The sequence below is a fragment of the Myripristis murdjan genome, chromosome 17, assembly GCF_902150065.1.
Source record: "Myripristis murdjan chromosome 17, fMyrMur1.1, whole genome shotgun sequence".
Lineage (NCBI taxonomy): Eukaryota > Metazoa > Chordata > Actinopteri > Holocentriformes > Holocentridae > Myripristis > Myripristis murdjan.
In genome coordinates, this window is record NC_043996.1 from 8,063,577 (window position 1) to 8,080,267 (window position 16,691).

General features: G+C 41.2%; 2 protein-coding genes across 6 annotated transcripts in view; both read right to left on the reverse strand.

Annotated features, from left to right (window-relative positions):
- Positions 1 to 876: 876 nt before the first annotated feature.
- ankrd33bb (ankyrin repeat domain 33Bb) lies at positions 877 to 9,278 on the reverse strand. The gene is made up of 5 exons (XM_030073585.1): positions 8,778 to 9,278; positions 4,503 to 4,632; positions 2,511 to 2,651; positions 1,907 to 2,070; positions 877 to 1,680 (listed from the first exon to the last, which is right to left on the reverse strand). The coding sequence occupies exons 1-5, from the start codon at positions 9,276 to 9,278 to the stop codon at positions 1,024 to 1,026; spliced, it is 1,593 nt and encodes a 530-aa protein (XP_029929445.1). The 3' UTR covers positions 877 to 1,023.
- Positions 9,279 to 12,841: 3,563 nt separating this feature from the next.
- LOC115374617 (E3 ubiquitin-protein ligase MARCH6-like) overlaps positions 12,842 to 16,691 on the reverse strand; it is a 33,274-nt gene continuing 29,424 nt past the window's right edge. For all 5 annotated transcript variants that reach the window (XM_030073600.1, XM_030073602.1, XM_030073601.1 and 2 more), the window contains 2 exons: positions 16,379 to 16,514; positions 12,842 to 15,272 (listed from right to left, as the gene is read on the reverse strand). In XM_030073600.1, coding sequence (XP_029929460.1) covers positions 15,188 to 15,272; positions 16,379 to 16,514 — 221 coding nt within the window. In that variant the 3' untranslated portion in view covers positions 12,842 to 15,187. The remainder of the gene's footprint in view (positions 15,273 to 16,378; positions 16,515 to 16,691) is intronic.

The following is a 16,691-nucleotide window of genomic DNA, read 5'->3' on the forward strand; positions in this document are numbered from 1 at the left end:
ACAGTTACATCTGTGCCTCTTTGGTGAAAATGTTACACAGCCTCTGGCACAGCCGTGTTTCCAGGATCTAATTTGTTTCCTCTGAAAGTCTGGTACACAGTGTACTGACATGTGGATGTTACATAATAGGTTAAATATTGAAGGGGTAATAAGTACGATTGTTAATGCCCCATAGCACAAAATGTCCATACTACATCTGCAGGTGGCTGATAGTGTGGCTGAACAACACCAGTGACTCAGTGTGGAACTCAATGGAGCAGAATCTCCTCGAGCAATTGCATAGAGTAATTTCTCAAGCATTGAATATTTATCATTAATAGTGCCTGATTGGATCCACTGTATGTGTGCACACATGATTGTCAGTCAACAAGTTGCTGTTGAGAAGTAGGCTGTGTGCTTCTGGAAGCACCTTGAATTTCTCCACAAAGCCTTCAGAGAGAATATGTGAGCACGCTCGCTTTCGTCAGCACAGCTGTCAAACAGCTCACAAGCTCGTCCTTCTTGTCAAATATTGTTTCTCAGCAGTGAGAAGGGCTTCTTGGCTTGTCCTGCATGCTCAGTGAGCCTGTGGCAATCTTCAGTACCAGCTGGCCATGGATCTCCACCTGACCGTGTCTGAGCTCTTCTCTCCATCAGATGAAATCTCTCTGCTCAGATGTCACCTTTTTGCGAGTAAAGATAAAGGTTACACCCCCTCCCTTTCTTCATTTTAACACTTCCTCTTTCTTACGCTGCAATCATGTCACATCATAATGTCATGTCAGAATACAAGTTGCCAACTAGAAAAAACATTCACATGGCATAGCCTCTGTGCCACTTAGAGTATGTCAACGCAGGCAGAGTATTAAAAATGCAGCCAGCTCTTTGGGTTGATTTAAAGTACTGTAAAGTACTGCCTATTATAATTGTCAGTTTGGATGTGAGTGTCCCTACAAAACACACTTCCAAGATGAAGCAACAGCATGCCATCTTGTTCTTAGTCCAATATGATGTGAGCATGGCACTGCTATGTTCCCCTTGCTCTCATCTCCTTTTTTTCAAAGGCAGCTTCTTTTGCCTTTCTGCCTCCCACTTCGATGACTCCTTCTTCATCTTGTAATCCCACTTTGGGATCTGGAGTTGGTTGCGGTTTTTGTTCCTCCTGTTGATGTCTGGTATGAAGCTCGGTACTGGGGCCTTGCAGAGCCTGACCTTGGGCACCACGATGCCCGGCCGCACACTGCTTCTCCTCATCATGTTCAGTGGCAGCAGGCTGGCTCGTCTCATGGCCACCGTGGACACCGCTGCCACTTCAGTCAGCAGCTGAGGCTGAAGGCTGGCCCGCCGGTCCCTCCTCTTGGGGATGAGGAGGACTCGTGAGTTCTGGAAAAAACTCTTGTAGTTGTTCAGCCTGTCGGGACCGAGGCGCTTCAGCTCAGCCAGCCGCTGTCTCCTCAGGATCTCCTGCACTGCGAGGCGACGCTTCCCAATGCACGGCGGGCTGCCGGGGCTCACCGTGTGGCAAGCTGTGGCGATGAGCGGACTGGAGAGGCTGGTGGTGATCCGGACCATGTAGTCAAGAACTCCATCATCCACAGGGTTGACCTTGCTGTTGAAGTAAAACTTATAAGGGCAGCAGATGAAGAGGTTGATGAAACGCTTCCAGCAGGACTTTTGCTCTTGGGCCTGAGCGACCAGCTCCTGTAGAAGAACCAAAAACACAAGGTTGAAAAGATACAAAAGTGTGGGGCAAAGAATCAACTAATTGCCAAAGAGAACAATTCCCCAAATAATTCCTAGCATGGAGATATAGTATACCAGTAATTCATCTAGTTTGACGAAGTGCATTCATTTAAAAGTGGGCCCTCTATGGCCACTATTGTTAGATGCCCCCAGGTTTTGTAGTGACAGTGATGAATGTACTGACCTCCAACATGGGCCACTCCAGCCGGAAGGAGTCACAGAACTGCTCGGCACAGGGTTGGGCCATCAGCCGATCCATCATGTATGCTGTCTCATAGCGACCCGTGAAGAGAGCCCACTCCCTCGGAGTCATCTTACGCCCATAGTCCCGCGCTTCCACATCCCCCCCTGAAAATACAAGTAGCAATGCAAGTGGAGGGGAAGTTTTAAACTAAAGCACTGCACTTACTCACCTTTGTGCACTCATTATATCGTGATCAACATTTGTAATTTTATTCCACTACATTTCAAAGTAGGTATTCAAATCTAAGGTATTCCAAAATATATATATTTTACTACAGAGATCTGAGACCTGCACCCTTATACAGGGGAAAAAGGGATTTTGCAAAACCTGATCTCCTAGATTGGATGCACTTTGAGTTTAAGACAGTAAAAAATAAAGAGAAAGTAAAAAGGTACAACAGAATCCATATAGGACTGAAAGACTGCTCTATTGTTGTGAGTGTATGCACATTTGCATGTGTGTGTGCCTGTGTGTGTGCATTTCTGAACACATTTTGTGTTTTGCATTGTGCAGTGAACACATGCTATTTCTGTGTGTGTTTTACCAGTCATCATGAGTGCCCTGACACACTCGGCACGGCCCTGCATGGCAGCCTTCATCAAGGCTGTGAAACCGTGACAGTTCCTCCTCTCTATGTCCAGCCCTGGGAAGTAGTTCAGCAGGTAGTTGGAGATCATGATATGACCTGCAGACATAAGAGAAGCATCATGGACACACATCATCATGCAGTTCCAGGTCTCCTCCTACTGCCCAATAGTCATGGTTGCACTCCTTACCTGGGTAAGCCTCTAAAACACTGAGCTTTGCTTTGTCATCAGTTGAAATTTAGCGATGCACGGTCAGAACAGTGGGCTCGTGAAACAGCAGATTTCCATGAATTTTGTGAAATCACTGAGTACAATGTTTTAAAATGTAAATAGTTGTTTTGTGCACCAAAAGTGAAAGAAATGTGTCTACCTTGTTTAGCTGGAAGTGACTTGCATGTGAATACTGCAATGAATTGTTGCTGTAAAATGTAGTTCCAAACATAGTAAAGGAGTAATTGTTCAAAACGTCTTCTGAATAATAGACATGCAAACAAACAGACATGCAAATGTACTGTGAGTTTCCCATTTTCAAAATGTCATAATGTAATGTACAGGTAATGTAAAAATATAATATGGTAATAAAATGTAGGAAAACAGAATATCCCATTCGTGCTGTTGTCACACTCTCCTGTTTGCAGTGGAGGAACGCAGTTTTACAAGAATTTATGCCCACAATACATAATCTGTGTCTCAGAGTCTTCTCATTTTCCATAATGTCATGATACTGTGTTTCATTAAACCATTATCTACTACTTTTATTATGTGGGCTCACACCATAAAGAAGCCTGTGACCCCATTTCGGCTGTGACTCTGCTGTGTTTGTGTTGACTCAGTCTTATTCACCTGTTCTCCCTGAGGTGTTGCAGACTACTTTGTCACGAAAGGGGATCAATAGTTCCTTTAATGAAGCAGAAAATGAAGAGCAGTCTGCAGCTATTCATCACAGGCCACAGCAGACCATTCATCATCATTAGCAGACGTGGGGCAGGGTGCTGGGACTTGTAGAAATGTGGCTGCATCACTGTTAAATTGGCTGTGATGGTACATTCTAATGAGAGTATATAAAAGTGACTGTTGCTGTCACATAATATACTTTGTGCTTTCATTTGAACCAATGAAGGAGGTCCCTGCCTTAATTCCTTGCAATAAATTTCCATTCAGTGTTAAGCAACTGATTGTGAAGAGTAATGCTAAACTATGCTAAATGAAGCTGCTCACAGGGGCTATAAAACAGTCAAAGATTATTACAGATGTGGCTAAAAGTTTTAGATCTATATGGGTATATGGTTTTTCAAATTAATCATGAGTTTTCTGACCAACTGTGACACAGAGCTGCTCTTTTCATTACTGCATAAAAAACACTGAAAGATCTGTGTCAGCGATTGGGTGGAAGTTGCACTCCAGAACAAAGATAAAGTAGAAACAGAGGGAGCGCTTGCTATTCAGTCCGGCATACACCAGAACTAAGCTGCTAGGCCACTTACATCTCACAAGAGCATTCAGGAGTTTTGCAAATCATGCAGAGGTATAACATTCTATTTCTGTGGCTAACAAAGTCATCACCATTCATAAACCACAGAAGTGATAATTGGCTGTGGAAAGCAAATGAGTTAAACAGTCATTTTAGTGATTGTGCATGACGGCCTCTTCACATATAGGCAACCGATATTTGGGACAGAAAGATACAACTATGCCAAAAAGTCACAAGTGATGACAAAAAGTCAAAATAGTTTTGGTATGGCGCTTCAGCTTTGAGAAACGCTGGCACCAACAGTTTCATTAATATGCAAGAAAAGCTGCTCGTCTCCTCAACGATGGTCTCATTTGTTCATGGCAATTATACCAAGGTGCTACAGTTAATTTCTTGAAAGATAAATTAATGTTTATAAATGCCTCTTGTAGCGTTAAAGGACGTCTTACATTCTAAGGCTCATTAAGTGTCATTTTACCTGCTTGAGCAGCGGTAATGAGAGCCGTGTTGCCCTCATTGTCCTGCCAGTTGACATCAATATATGGGCACTGGGAGAGGGCGATGACCACATCCACATAACCCTGGTAGCACGCAACAATCAGGCCAGACTGAAACACACACACAAGAATGTTTTGACACACATATTTTCTCACAGGGGTACATAATTGATGTGAATTGATGTGATGATAACCAAACACACAAAACAAGAAAGAAAGAAAGAAAGAAAGAAAGAAAGAAAGGTCAGTTTCACTACCTAAAGTCAAAGTATGCCTGTCCAGTCTCTAAGGAGGCAAATAGATGATAATAGACGATTAACCCAGACTTAACATGAGTTTCCAGTCGGCTAGTGTTAACGTGTCAAGCAATGAACTATTCAATTACCACTGGATAATCTATACATATTTAAAAAGCATAATAATGGTGGATAAATTATTACTGTTATTTCTTCCCCCAAAATCTTAAGACAGTTTGTGTCAGTGAAGAGGAAATGATTCCATTTCGCACTCTCAAATCTGCTCTAGGAGGAGAAGCAAGATTCTTAAACTGTTTATCCGACACAGACATAAATAGCTAAATAAATCAACCACCAAGCCCATCTTCCTTCAAAGCTTGACCAGTATGCACCCAGCATCATGTTAGAAAGTATAATCCAGGAAGATTAAACGGACAGCTGACATCATCTGTCATGCAAATTAAATATACTGCAGAAAATTACAAGCAGTTTCTATGCACTGCTGCAAAAACAAACACTGTATGGGGAGTTTTGAGGGCTGGGATTTCACAGCTCAAAGAAAAATGTCCAAATTATGCCAAATATTATGCTCCATTTGTGCACCAGCCTGAGGATATTCATTTTGCATAATCCATGAAAAAAATAGCTTCCATACTGTTTTTCCTTCATTTGCTAAATGCAATCACATTTGAATTTGTGACAACTTGAGAAAGTGTGATCTTGTGACCCACCTATAGGCTCATATGTCACCAGTTTAAGGAGTTTGATTGCAGTGCATACAGCGCAGCGTTCCCAAACCAAGTAAGACAAGGAACAAATAGGCCTTCCCTGTGCCAGAGTATCCCGCATTTAGTCTGGTAATGCACTGCAGATAACTCCTGTTTCTTGCTGCTCAGAGTCTTTTACTGCCCAAGTACCTCCCCAAGGCCAGCTTTAGAGCCGATTGACCTATGAAACCTTTTAGTAGGATAAGAGCCACTGAGAGCTCGGTTTAAAGGCATCTAAGGTCATGAGACAAAGACAACGACAGAGGCTGTGCAAACTGCAGGAGGAAGCTAACAGGAGTTATGGCAAGCTTGTGTTCAAAATCTGAAATTGTACCTGAACAGTGAGCGAATTTTTGAAGCCAGAATAAAAATTACATTTGCAATATTTGTGAATAACTAGGCCTATTGTTGCAGGCATTTTTTTTGTTTGTTTGTTTCTTTGTTTTGTTTTGTTTTTTTGGAAAGCCCTACTCATGTACTTCAGTTGTGTGATATATTGTATTTTAAGAGTAGAGCTGACAGCATGTCTCAATACTCAAACCAACTTAACTCAGTAACATGGTAATCCTATAGTAAAGAATGTTCTCATGGGAGTCTGTGCACTTTCAATGACCTTTCCTTTCAAAAAAAAAAAACAACAACAACAGCGCATTAAACTATGACAACATCAGCACATCATTATAGTGCATCCCTCTTGGCTGCACTGGATAGTGTGATATACCAGGAAGATGCTTTTCTAATTAAGTTTATGATCAATCTGCATTCATGGCAGTTTGGGACTTAGAACCACATAAAGATCTTGGATCTCCAAACCCCTTTGGCTTTGGGCAACTAAATATTAAATAAATAAATAAATGAAAAAAATAATATAAACGTGGACAGTAGTGCAGATATGTCAACACACCTCCAGCTGAATGAGGAAGAGCCCAAGCCAATCAATTTCACTTTTGCTTTTGGAGCATGCAAAGCTGCATTTTACAACAGTTTTGGTAAAGTACATAAAAAAACACAAGAAATATGAATGCCAAAGTAATTCATATAGAGCCTCAGCATATCTAGCCAGCAACGTAGCACAAAACTCTCAGCTGTGAGCCACTACAGGTTGCTATTGCAAAGAGACTGGACAGGTGCTAACATGACAACAGTTCATCAGTTTTGCTGTTACATACTTAATTTATTCTGTTGTGTTTTACTTTGCGCTGTTGATGAATGAAGAGGCATCATTCAACTGGAAGTCTCAGATTCAAACTCAGCAGCATTTTCCATGCTGCAGCATCATGCCACGGCTGCTGCTTGTCTCTTTGTCAGCAAGAAGCAACAAATGGGTTTGGCTGCAATTTGGCGAACAGACGGTCCTCGGTGCTAAGATCATTTGAATAAATTTTGGTGATGATCTGGATCTGGGATTGAAAGCGGTAGACGATGTTTGATTTGTAGCCATAACTTCAATGCTGTGTTGTTGCACTGCTGGGAAAGTATGACATTTGGGACATCCCAGTAGACTGCTAAACAGATTTGCTTTTTTTTTTTTTTTTTTTTTTTTTTTTTTTTTTAATCTGAAGATCAAACCCAAAAGACAAATGATGAACATAAACTGTTACGGACGCTGCAGCTTTACAAGTTGACGAGGTGTTTGGCTGCGGTGGAGGTTTGTGCTCTACTGGGTTCTTAGTGTTTGATTCTGTTTTCACAGAAACAGTTATTGGCTTACAGAAAGACACACAAAAGCCTGCTGTTGGCAAAGGCATCGTTTGGCCAACCATCCTGGTGTCAAATGAGTTTGTCACACTCGCGTGAGTCTCCTCAGCTGTCCACACATAAAACCACCCTCATCTTCCTCGCAGCACAATCCAAATGCTATGGTAAGCAATTTGAATTATTTTAACACCAAAATACTCCAGGAAGTGACTCTTCTGTCCATTCTAACTCTAAGTATATCCCTTACCCAGTCTTGGCGAGCCCTTTAAAAGCTGAGCCCTGGTGCCAAGTTGCTTCTTGAGACTGTGTGAAATTTCTACTTCCCATCTGTCACTCGAGGCTTAACCAACTGCTCTGAGCTCTCCTCCAGGATTTGTCCTGTAGGGAATGAAGACTCCTGACTTGTTGGGGCTCAGGGGCTGAACTAGGCTCCACTCGCCTGCCCACAAATCCTAAAGGTGACTGTCAGTGAGAATAAAACCTGAGCTGACACAGGTTAAGTGACAACGTTTGTCTGTGCTTCACTGCACCATTCTAACAGAGCTGACTTTGCCAGGTCCTGTGAAATAGCTTTCTCACAATAGAGAAGAAGAACAAACAGAGCTAAGAGCCCTGAATACCCAATTGCCTGAGTTGTTGTGCCAGTTTTAATTATACATAAAATAATCTTAGGTTATGTAAAATTAAAACAAACACAGATTTACAGAGAAAGGCTAAACTGGCATATTTTGGCAGTGATGCAATAATAATGCACTCAGAGTCCTGCTGTACATCAATTATACACAAAGGGGGATTTCTATGATGGCAGTGTTTTAGGATTTGCATGCTTTGAGCGACCAATGACATCAAAATATGCCAGCAATCATCAATTGTGATGATTGATGATCTGAAAACTTTTTTCCCCTTATGCATACCCATTTCAGTTTGTCCTACGGTATAAAAGCATGTGTGTTAACCCTCTCTCCTTTCCCTCTCTCTATTAGTGATATGTACATCACATAAACATCTATACACCAAGCAGTTCTTCTGACTGCTAACTTGAAACCAGTGTAAGTCCTCAGTGCTACAAAATGACTAAAAAAGTTGTGTTTGGCTGTGCAAACAACCAATTTTTTTTTTTTTTTTTTTTTTTTTTTTTCTAGATTTGAACAGGTCACAGCTCCTTCCATTTCAATCAGGAAAGTTAGACAACAGAGGCTTTGGGTGAGAAGGAGTTGTGGATGCAGCTCCACTGCTGGCCTCTTAAATTTGCCCATAGGCCTGATTCACATTGCCACTGGGAAAGACTGACAACCATCACATCATCACTGTTTAAGAAAGATACAGTACTTCACTTTGGCACCATTAGATTTGTTTGTCTCGCTGTTAGCTCGGTCTTCTTTAGCTGTTCCTGTATACATTAGCTGCATTATTCAAAAGCCTCTGTTTGCACCCCAAACACAACATTCTTGTAGTCACTTTGCTCCAGTGTAGATTTATGCTCGTTTCAAAATAGCAACCTGACATGTCTGAGGAATGTCACACATTTCAGTAAGTGTTGAAGCTAGACACCCACTCTTCTGTTCTTATCTGTCTCCCTCACTTCCTCTTCTGTCACTCCTTGTCTGATCATGATCTTGACGATGATGGCGTTGTTGTTGCAGCAGGCCTTGAAGAAGGAGATTGGCTCGGGGCTCTCAGGGCTCGGTGACCGGTACAAGTGGGACGTAATCAAACGGTCTGGTGGGTAGAAAGAGTCCTCCGAGGCAATGCTCCGTGTGTCCGAGTGATCTGGCAGCGCCTCGAAGTCCAGCTCCTCAAACTCCTGGTAGATATCATCCTCATCTTCCCAGTAGTTTTGCATATACTCGAGTTCCACGTTTTCATTCTCGCTGTCGTCATTGTACCCCTCTGACCCCTGGTCTTCATCCCCGTCATCATCAGCCTCGGAGATGGACATGATAGGTGTAGACATGACCACTTGGTTTGCTCTAATTTCATCGTCACCCACTCCTCCGGCCACCCCATTCTCTTTAACCTTTGAACCGTCACCTGATTTCTCCTGTATCAACACCATTTAATCCCTCCCTCCCCCCTTTGCCTGTTTGAATTCTTGCGGGGTGCCAGGCCAACTCTAGGACGAACTAGAGTTCATGTCCACTGGCCCCACCGCAACCCAGATGTGGTCTCTCATCCCACACGACACAGGGACTGTGATCTTGTCGTCTCCAGCCTTTTAGCTGTTGTCCTTCTGCTGTTTATTTCCCTCGTTTTCCGTTTTCCCACAAGACAAGGGTCACCAGAGGTCACTGGAGGTACACAAGATCATTGCTCTTGCTGCCAGTCCTTCTTTATTGTAGAATAAATCTTCTCACCTTGCTACAGACATGGCAAAACTCCAAAGGACGATGCAAACAAGATACGTTTGGACATATGTATTACCTCTGGTACTCACTGTGGACTACTGAAGTGACGAGAAGGTATTAAAAGGTTGAATGGTAAAGACAGGCCTGCCCTCAAAAGAGTAATCCATGAGTACGCATATAACATGGAGGAGTGCTAGAATAGCCACTTTCCGCTTCCCAAGCAACTTTTCCCAACAAAGAACTGCTCCGTCACTTCGTATTCTCAAGGCACCAGCAACCAGACAGGCAACTTGATTAGAAATCCAGGCCAGGATGAAAAAATAAAGCTGAAGTTGTCCTTTTAAATGTGGGACAGAGACGCTCTTCTTGGTTGGACAAAGTCGCAGTAGCAGTGTTGAGCTACTAATCCTGTGTTTCCTTTTGGAGAAACGCTTGGTGTCTTCTGCTGATGGCCGACAATGAGAGAGGCAGTTTCTTGAACTGACGACTGATAATCCCTTTAGTCTCTCTCTCCACCTTCTCCCTCCCCTGAGACAAAGGGAGAGGTTGAAGTTGGAATGATAGAGCTTTCTGTTTAAATGCAATAAAATACAAAACTGGGTACATTTTTCAGATATTTTCTCCCTTAATATCATTATATACAGGGGGGGAAAAATCACAATTTAAGCAACTGTGTTCAGCCTAATTCAACAATTGAATAGTCTTTTTTTCACATAGCTACACTAGAAGCATTTTCTACAAAAAGCACATCGAATTCTGAAGCAATACAACACTTTTATTCACATTTATTGTTTTTACTTGAACTTGTTGCCCATGTCTTCAAACAAACATTTATTTACAGAAGAAGATTGTTTGTTGGTGTGCCTCTTTCAGGTATAATTTACCGCCTTGATCATCAAAGAGGTATACTTGGTGAATTACTGACGTGACTGCAACCCAGTCAACCAAGCCCCCTTCTTATGTCATCTTCGGCTCCATCTACACTATCAGCTTAAATTGGATTTTTCACCCATGTGACCTCATTTGCATACAGGCTGTGGTAGTCAGACTGGTCAGTGTTGTCTTCATGCAGAGCATGAAGTCGAGTATTTGAGGGAATGACATTGAGGGAATGACATTGCACTCAAAGAAAATCAACAGTAATTTCACAATTTAATTCATTTTCATAGTAAAAAGAGAAAACAGTCAGAACATGTTGCCGCCTTTAATTTGTAATTTGTTCATTTATTTGAGTGATGTCCAGGTCGTTCAAATCACCCATGCACCTCATGATGGACAGACAGCCGTTTGAGTTAGTTCAGAAGATGGGCCAGGTGTGAAATGTTTTAATTTTTACATGAGGATTTGCAGAAATCAGTGCTCTGTACCACAACAAATTCAATGTAGATTTAACAATCACTGGTGTGACATAAGGTTGGTTTTACAGTTGAAAAGAAATTAACGTCATCTCACCCTATGTGACACAGAGCTAATCTTTTCAGGGCGACCTAAGGAGGGAATAACGTTAGGTGACTGCTTCATGTTTTGACTCCCATGAAAAGGTCCAATCCGTGACCTTAACAGTTACAAATCATGTCTTTTCTATGTGAACGGTGGCTGAGGTGGAAAAATCTGATTTGCTTGGCCGTGGAAATCCTGTTTCATGTGCATATGTCTCTAATCTGCAGTTGGCTCCTGAGACTGTTTTAAAGCTGTGCATTAGCAGAAGGGTAATTGGATCCAACACAAATAAGCCCATGTTACCTAAAGCTGTGTTCTCCACCAGTCGCAGACATTATCCCAAATCAGACCTGGACTGATATGGCTATTAAGTGACTGAAGTGGCGCGGAGGTGCAGAGGCGCAGAGAAAAATATTTTTACACTTTGCGTGAGTCTTCCCGCCTGATCAAGCAAGTCATTCATCTTTTTTTTTTTTTTTACACCAGTTTCAGACAATGAAAATTTTTCATTTTGGTCTGTTTCAGTTTTATAGAAGCCACTATATATGATATTCTAGAAATTAGCACCTCTCTTCCTTTCCTGTCCCTCCAGTAGAGGTCCAGAGACTATTAGCTATTTTAGTCCCTTTCTTTAACGTCTTTAGCTCTTTATGCTACATCAAGAAACTTAAAAACATGACATTTCAACATATTGTTGGTTTGGAGGACTGTAAAATGCCAACATGTTTTTTTCCCTAGCAACTCCGCTGCAGGGAAGATGAGGCACCCAGCTTTTCGCCACAAGAGGTCAGACTGAAGAGATTTAGGTTTGGGGCTTAGTTAGTCTTTAACCAAACTGCAAAAGAGAACATTACTGGGGGCACACATTTGCCAACATGTGTCAACATGTGTCTAGTTCTCACCAAGTCATCAAACACAAGCAAGAATCTGGGGGAGCTGATTTTAAATCATCATAAACTCAGATGATACCGAAAAAAGAAAAAAAAAAAGAATGCTAAATAATCACTGGATACCGGCTTGCCAACAGGACACAGAGCACCACAAGACAGCACAGCCCCAAATGCACCCGGCTTGTCAGCATGTGAACAGATTTAATTGTAAAAGTGTTAATCATGCTTGACTGGGAACTCCTAGTGTGATAATCCAGGTACTGCTGGCCAGATTACTAGTGAGGCTGGGTAGGCACAGCAGGCTCTCAGCAGGATAGGGGCAAATGTCATTGGCACAATGTGACTGTGTTTTCTGTGTGTGGGGGTGTGTGTTATGAGAGGAGAAACAGTCAATCAGTCGATTGCTGTCAACTTCTCAAACAGGAGAGAGCACACCCATGTTCATTTTGACAGTGGAAATTAGGAAAATCACTCATTACTGCTTATACGTTGCTCTTATGCTTTACATAAAATTAGGCCTGTATTTGGTCTTGTTTTTGTCTTGTGGGTTGGTCTCCCTTCATTTGTGCGTTACGCAATATGTCAGACATCAGTGATCTGATTTTGATGATAACTTGGAGAATGATTAATCTTTCCTCTGTGTTCCAGCATTTTCAAAGATACCTTGGTTGGTTCACTGGGAAGCTGCAATTACAGGGCAAAACAAGGTGACATATTTGTTACTGATTAGCCCAGAGGGGGGCGACATCATTTGCTGTGGAAGTGACCTGTTTACTGTAATGTTGTGTTGTGAAGGGTGAAATTGTATAATGTCAACTGTAAATCAGTTGATAATTAACTGTCTTTGAAAAAAAAGGTGATGTTTGTTCCAATTCCATCTTGTTTATTTTTATAACGAGCATAGTGTTGAGAGGCACACATACATGAAAACAAGACAACTGTTCTTCCAACTGTTATGACTATTTATTACTGTTTCATTTTACTGAACCAACAACAGATGGACCTTAAAGTAAACCTTTATGTTACAGTACACGCCACTGCATTTATGTGCACATATAAAAATAGAATCATTTGCCTCTAGGAATTGTAATACAAGACCAAAAAGTTGAAAAGTGTCCAAGAGGATACTAAAAGGTCACTTATAGCATCATGTTTGTCATGTCAGCATTCCACACAGCAGTACTAGAGCAGTTCAGAGGTGGCCAACATTTTTCCAAATACTCTTGAAACAGTGAATAAACACTGCTGCCTACGCTACTAACATATTGTGATTCACGAACCTTATCAGTAGAAAAGCATAGTAACCAAACTCCTAATCAAACACCTGGAGCATAAACACAGTGTCAAAAACAGATGCAAAACTATATGTGAAGTGAAACCTATTAGTAAAATCGGTGGGGAGTCACCACAGTGAAATACTGATATCTTTCAGATTAAATGGGGCGGGGGGGGGGATAAACTCTTCTATCTGATCTATACTACAGTGGATTCTGCAAAGATTGCAAACGGACTTTATAAAGTGCAACATATTGAAAACCGCATGAAAAATACTTTACCTCTACTCTATTAGCTGATCATGGCCAAAAAGCATCTTTCACACTTCAAAAGAACTTAAAAGCTATCTTAAAAAAAAAAAAAAAAGTCTCATATTTTAGGAGGAAGAACCCATCAGAGGATTACTTTGATTTACATTAGCAGCCAGAAACAATTCAAAAAATGGTTAAGGATTTTTAGAAGCACACCACATTAATCACTCATCACTAACTAAACCCTCTTTCCTGTCATCTGAAATGTTCTTTTTTTGTTTTGTTTTTAAGAGATTCACATTCCTTGGCACTGAGCGACATCACATGTAAGCTACTCAATATAGCAGTAAGTGACAGAGCTGTTATTGTGCAAATAATGGTTTTGTTCCCTACTGAATGTGTAGTGAATAGGAAAAGCATCTAAAAATCTTGCATCTGTCCTTAAGAAAAAGTGGAAGGAGCGATTCTTTCCAGCACTTTGTTTGGAGAATCTCCAGGAGTAGTGATGAGGGGGTTGACACTTTGTCTGCAAAAGCCAAACAGTGGGAGTAGCTACCAGAGTAATGCTGACTTTGTACCTTTGCATGCTGAGATGCTTCTCAGGAATGAGCACTTTCAGAGAATGAAATATATTGAGCGATGAAATGTGTAAAAATCCTGAACTAAAGCTCATTGAAAATGTAACATTTGCATGCGTGCACATCCTGAAATCGTCCTTGAAGGTTTTTCCAGTTTAAATGTTTTTAGTTTAGGGAGCCCTCGCTCGGTGTGTGCTATCGATGACTTCTTCTGCAAGATGGATTCCCCTTGTCTTGAAATGTGTCCATCTGCCACCAGAAGCTCAGCACAGCCCAGCATAGCCCAGTCTAGTTTAAAACTTACACTGGAAATCATTTGAAACAAGAGAAAAAAAATCCTGGGTCAAGTCCAGACTGAAAATCAACGTTTTTTCTCATTCTTTATGAGCTTCTCCCTTAGTTCAAAAGCTTCCTGTGCTACCAAAAACCTCACTTCAGAAATGTAACACTAAAAATCAATCAAAACATGGCTAATAAATACATCTTTAAAAAAATACAATCACATTGCTTCATGATGTATGTCCCTCCTTAGCACTGGCAGCCTCAATCTGATTATTAGTGTCATCTGAGACAAAACCTCCAGTGGGAGAGGCACTCCCATTATAGTGGAAACATTCACCTCTGAAATGTTAGATTAGAGTCACTTAGTGTCAAATGCAAAGTATTTCACAACAAATTTTCAAAGGGGACGCACATATACTGAGGGACAGATTATGCTCAATTACTCTGACTTCAATGATCCCTTTGTGAAATAATATAATAACAATGTAAAATATCAGCAGAGTTGAGAACGGTAGCTGGACATAAAACCAATGTCCTTCAACTTTGTTTTGGTGGGCTTTGATCAAGCTGGTAGTTTTTGCAGGTCGGTTGTCAACTTCATTTAGCTTTTTGTATTTTTTTTTTTTTAAATATGGGTTTTGAAACTATTTTTACAATGTCCCTCCGCAGTGTATTTCTGTAAGTCTGTCTCACAAACTGAGTGATGCGGGGAGCTTAGAGGGCAACATCAAAGTTTGGAGGATGTGATTCAAAGTGTAAAGTTGACACAGACATCCGGGTGGGAAGGAGACATGTTAAAATGACCTTTATGGGTAAGCTGATGCTAGATCAGAGTTGCTGGCTCCTGGTGCTGGGCAGAGTGACAGTGGGACTCTGCTACACTGACCCCAGAGCAGTGTCTGGTCTATGATGAGGTGCTGTAGGACGATGAGGAGGTACTCCTGCCCGTCTTGCGTTCATAGTTCACCAGTCGCTGACCAACCAGGTATCTGGAGAAGACACAGCAGAAACCATTTTTCTATTATTAGTATTTATCATATACAGTGGTCCCTCGTTTATCGCAGGAGTTACATAGGTGAAATCAGCTTTAATTTTTACAGTTATTATAGATGTTTTAAGGCTGTAAAACCCCTCACTACACACTTTATACACTTTTCTCAGACAGGCATTATCATTTTCTCTCTTTTCTCTCTTGTTTAAACACTCTCAAAGTTCAAACCTTCGTAGAAAAATAAGTCCAGTATTATAGAATGAACGCATTCTGTACTGTACAGGAGACATGGCACGGAGGAGATTGATTGACAATGGTCTACAGTCCCTTAGCCAATCAGGACGCAGAACACAATGCGCTGTAAAAAAAAAAAAAAAAAAAAAACATGCAAAATTGCACAAAAAAAAAAAATCCGCAAAACTGCGAGGCCGCAAAAGGTGAACCGCGTTATAGCGAGGGACAACTGTATTAATATATGGTGAAAAATATTTTAACATTCACTGATACCATTTTGCACCACGCAAGCAGGTTTTACACTGGGGATCTTATACCTGGACCATTTGCTCAAACAACAACAGTGACATGGACATACAAAATATCAGTTTGAGTTTTCAACTTGATTTGCACACAGAACACATCTGAGTTCCTATCTCCTGTATTGCAAAACCACTGTTATCGTTGGCAAAATGTCATCATTGTATATTTGCGAGTTACACAGTGATTGCCATTCTCTCTCTCTCTCTATATGTATATGTGTGTGTGTGTGTGTGTGTGTGTGTGTGTGTGTGTGTGTAAGCAACTAATTTTTGCTAAACTTTTTTATGTACAGTGCATCTTTTTAGTAATCTGATACGTGGTTGTGTGTATTATTGCTATGATGACACATTTGAGTAATGCTGATTTAAATTTTTCTCTTTTTCTTTATCAGTCAAACTGAATGTAAACTCAGAGCACTGAAATGCTGATTGGCACTGACTGGAGTTTTTTCTGCAGCAGCTCTGTTGACTGAGAATTCTGCCTCTGCAGCATCCCATTACCATTATGAGAAAACACTGAGCTTATTCGTATGTGTGTGCGCACTCAAGGGTTTTGCGGTCTACTGACTTGTCATTCTTGATGTGCTCGTAGAGGCGTTTGAACTGTCGTATCTGGAAAGACAGGATGGCGAGCAGTATGACCACCATCAGCAGGAAGGGATAGATCCTCCTCTCCACCAGGGTCTGCATCTCCTGCTGCACGCCTGTAGAGGGACCAAGCCACAATGAATGATACTGATCTATAATCTGATGTGAGAATGGGGTAAAAGAAAGAGCAAAACTGGGACAAATTAAAATGACTTCCTCCTAGAGTTGCAAAATTATGGCTAAGATCATAATTTTTATAGACAGTGTTCATGATTAATGATGACTAAATTAAA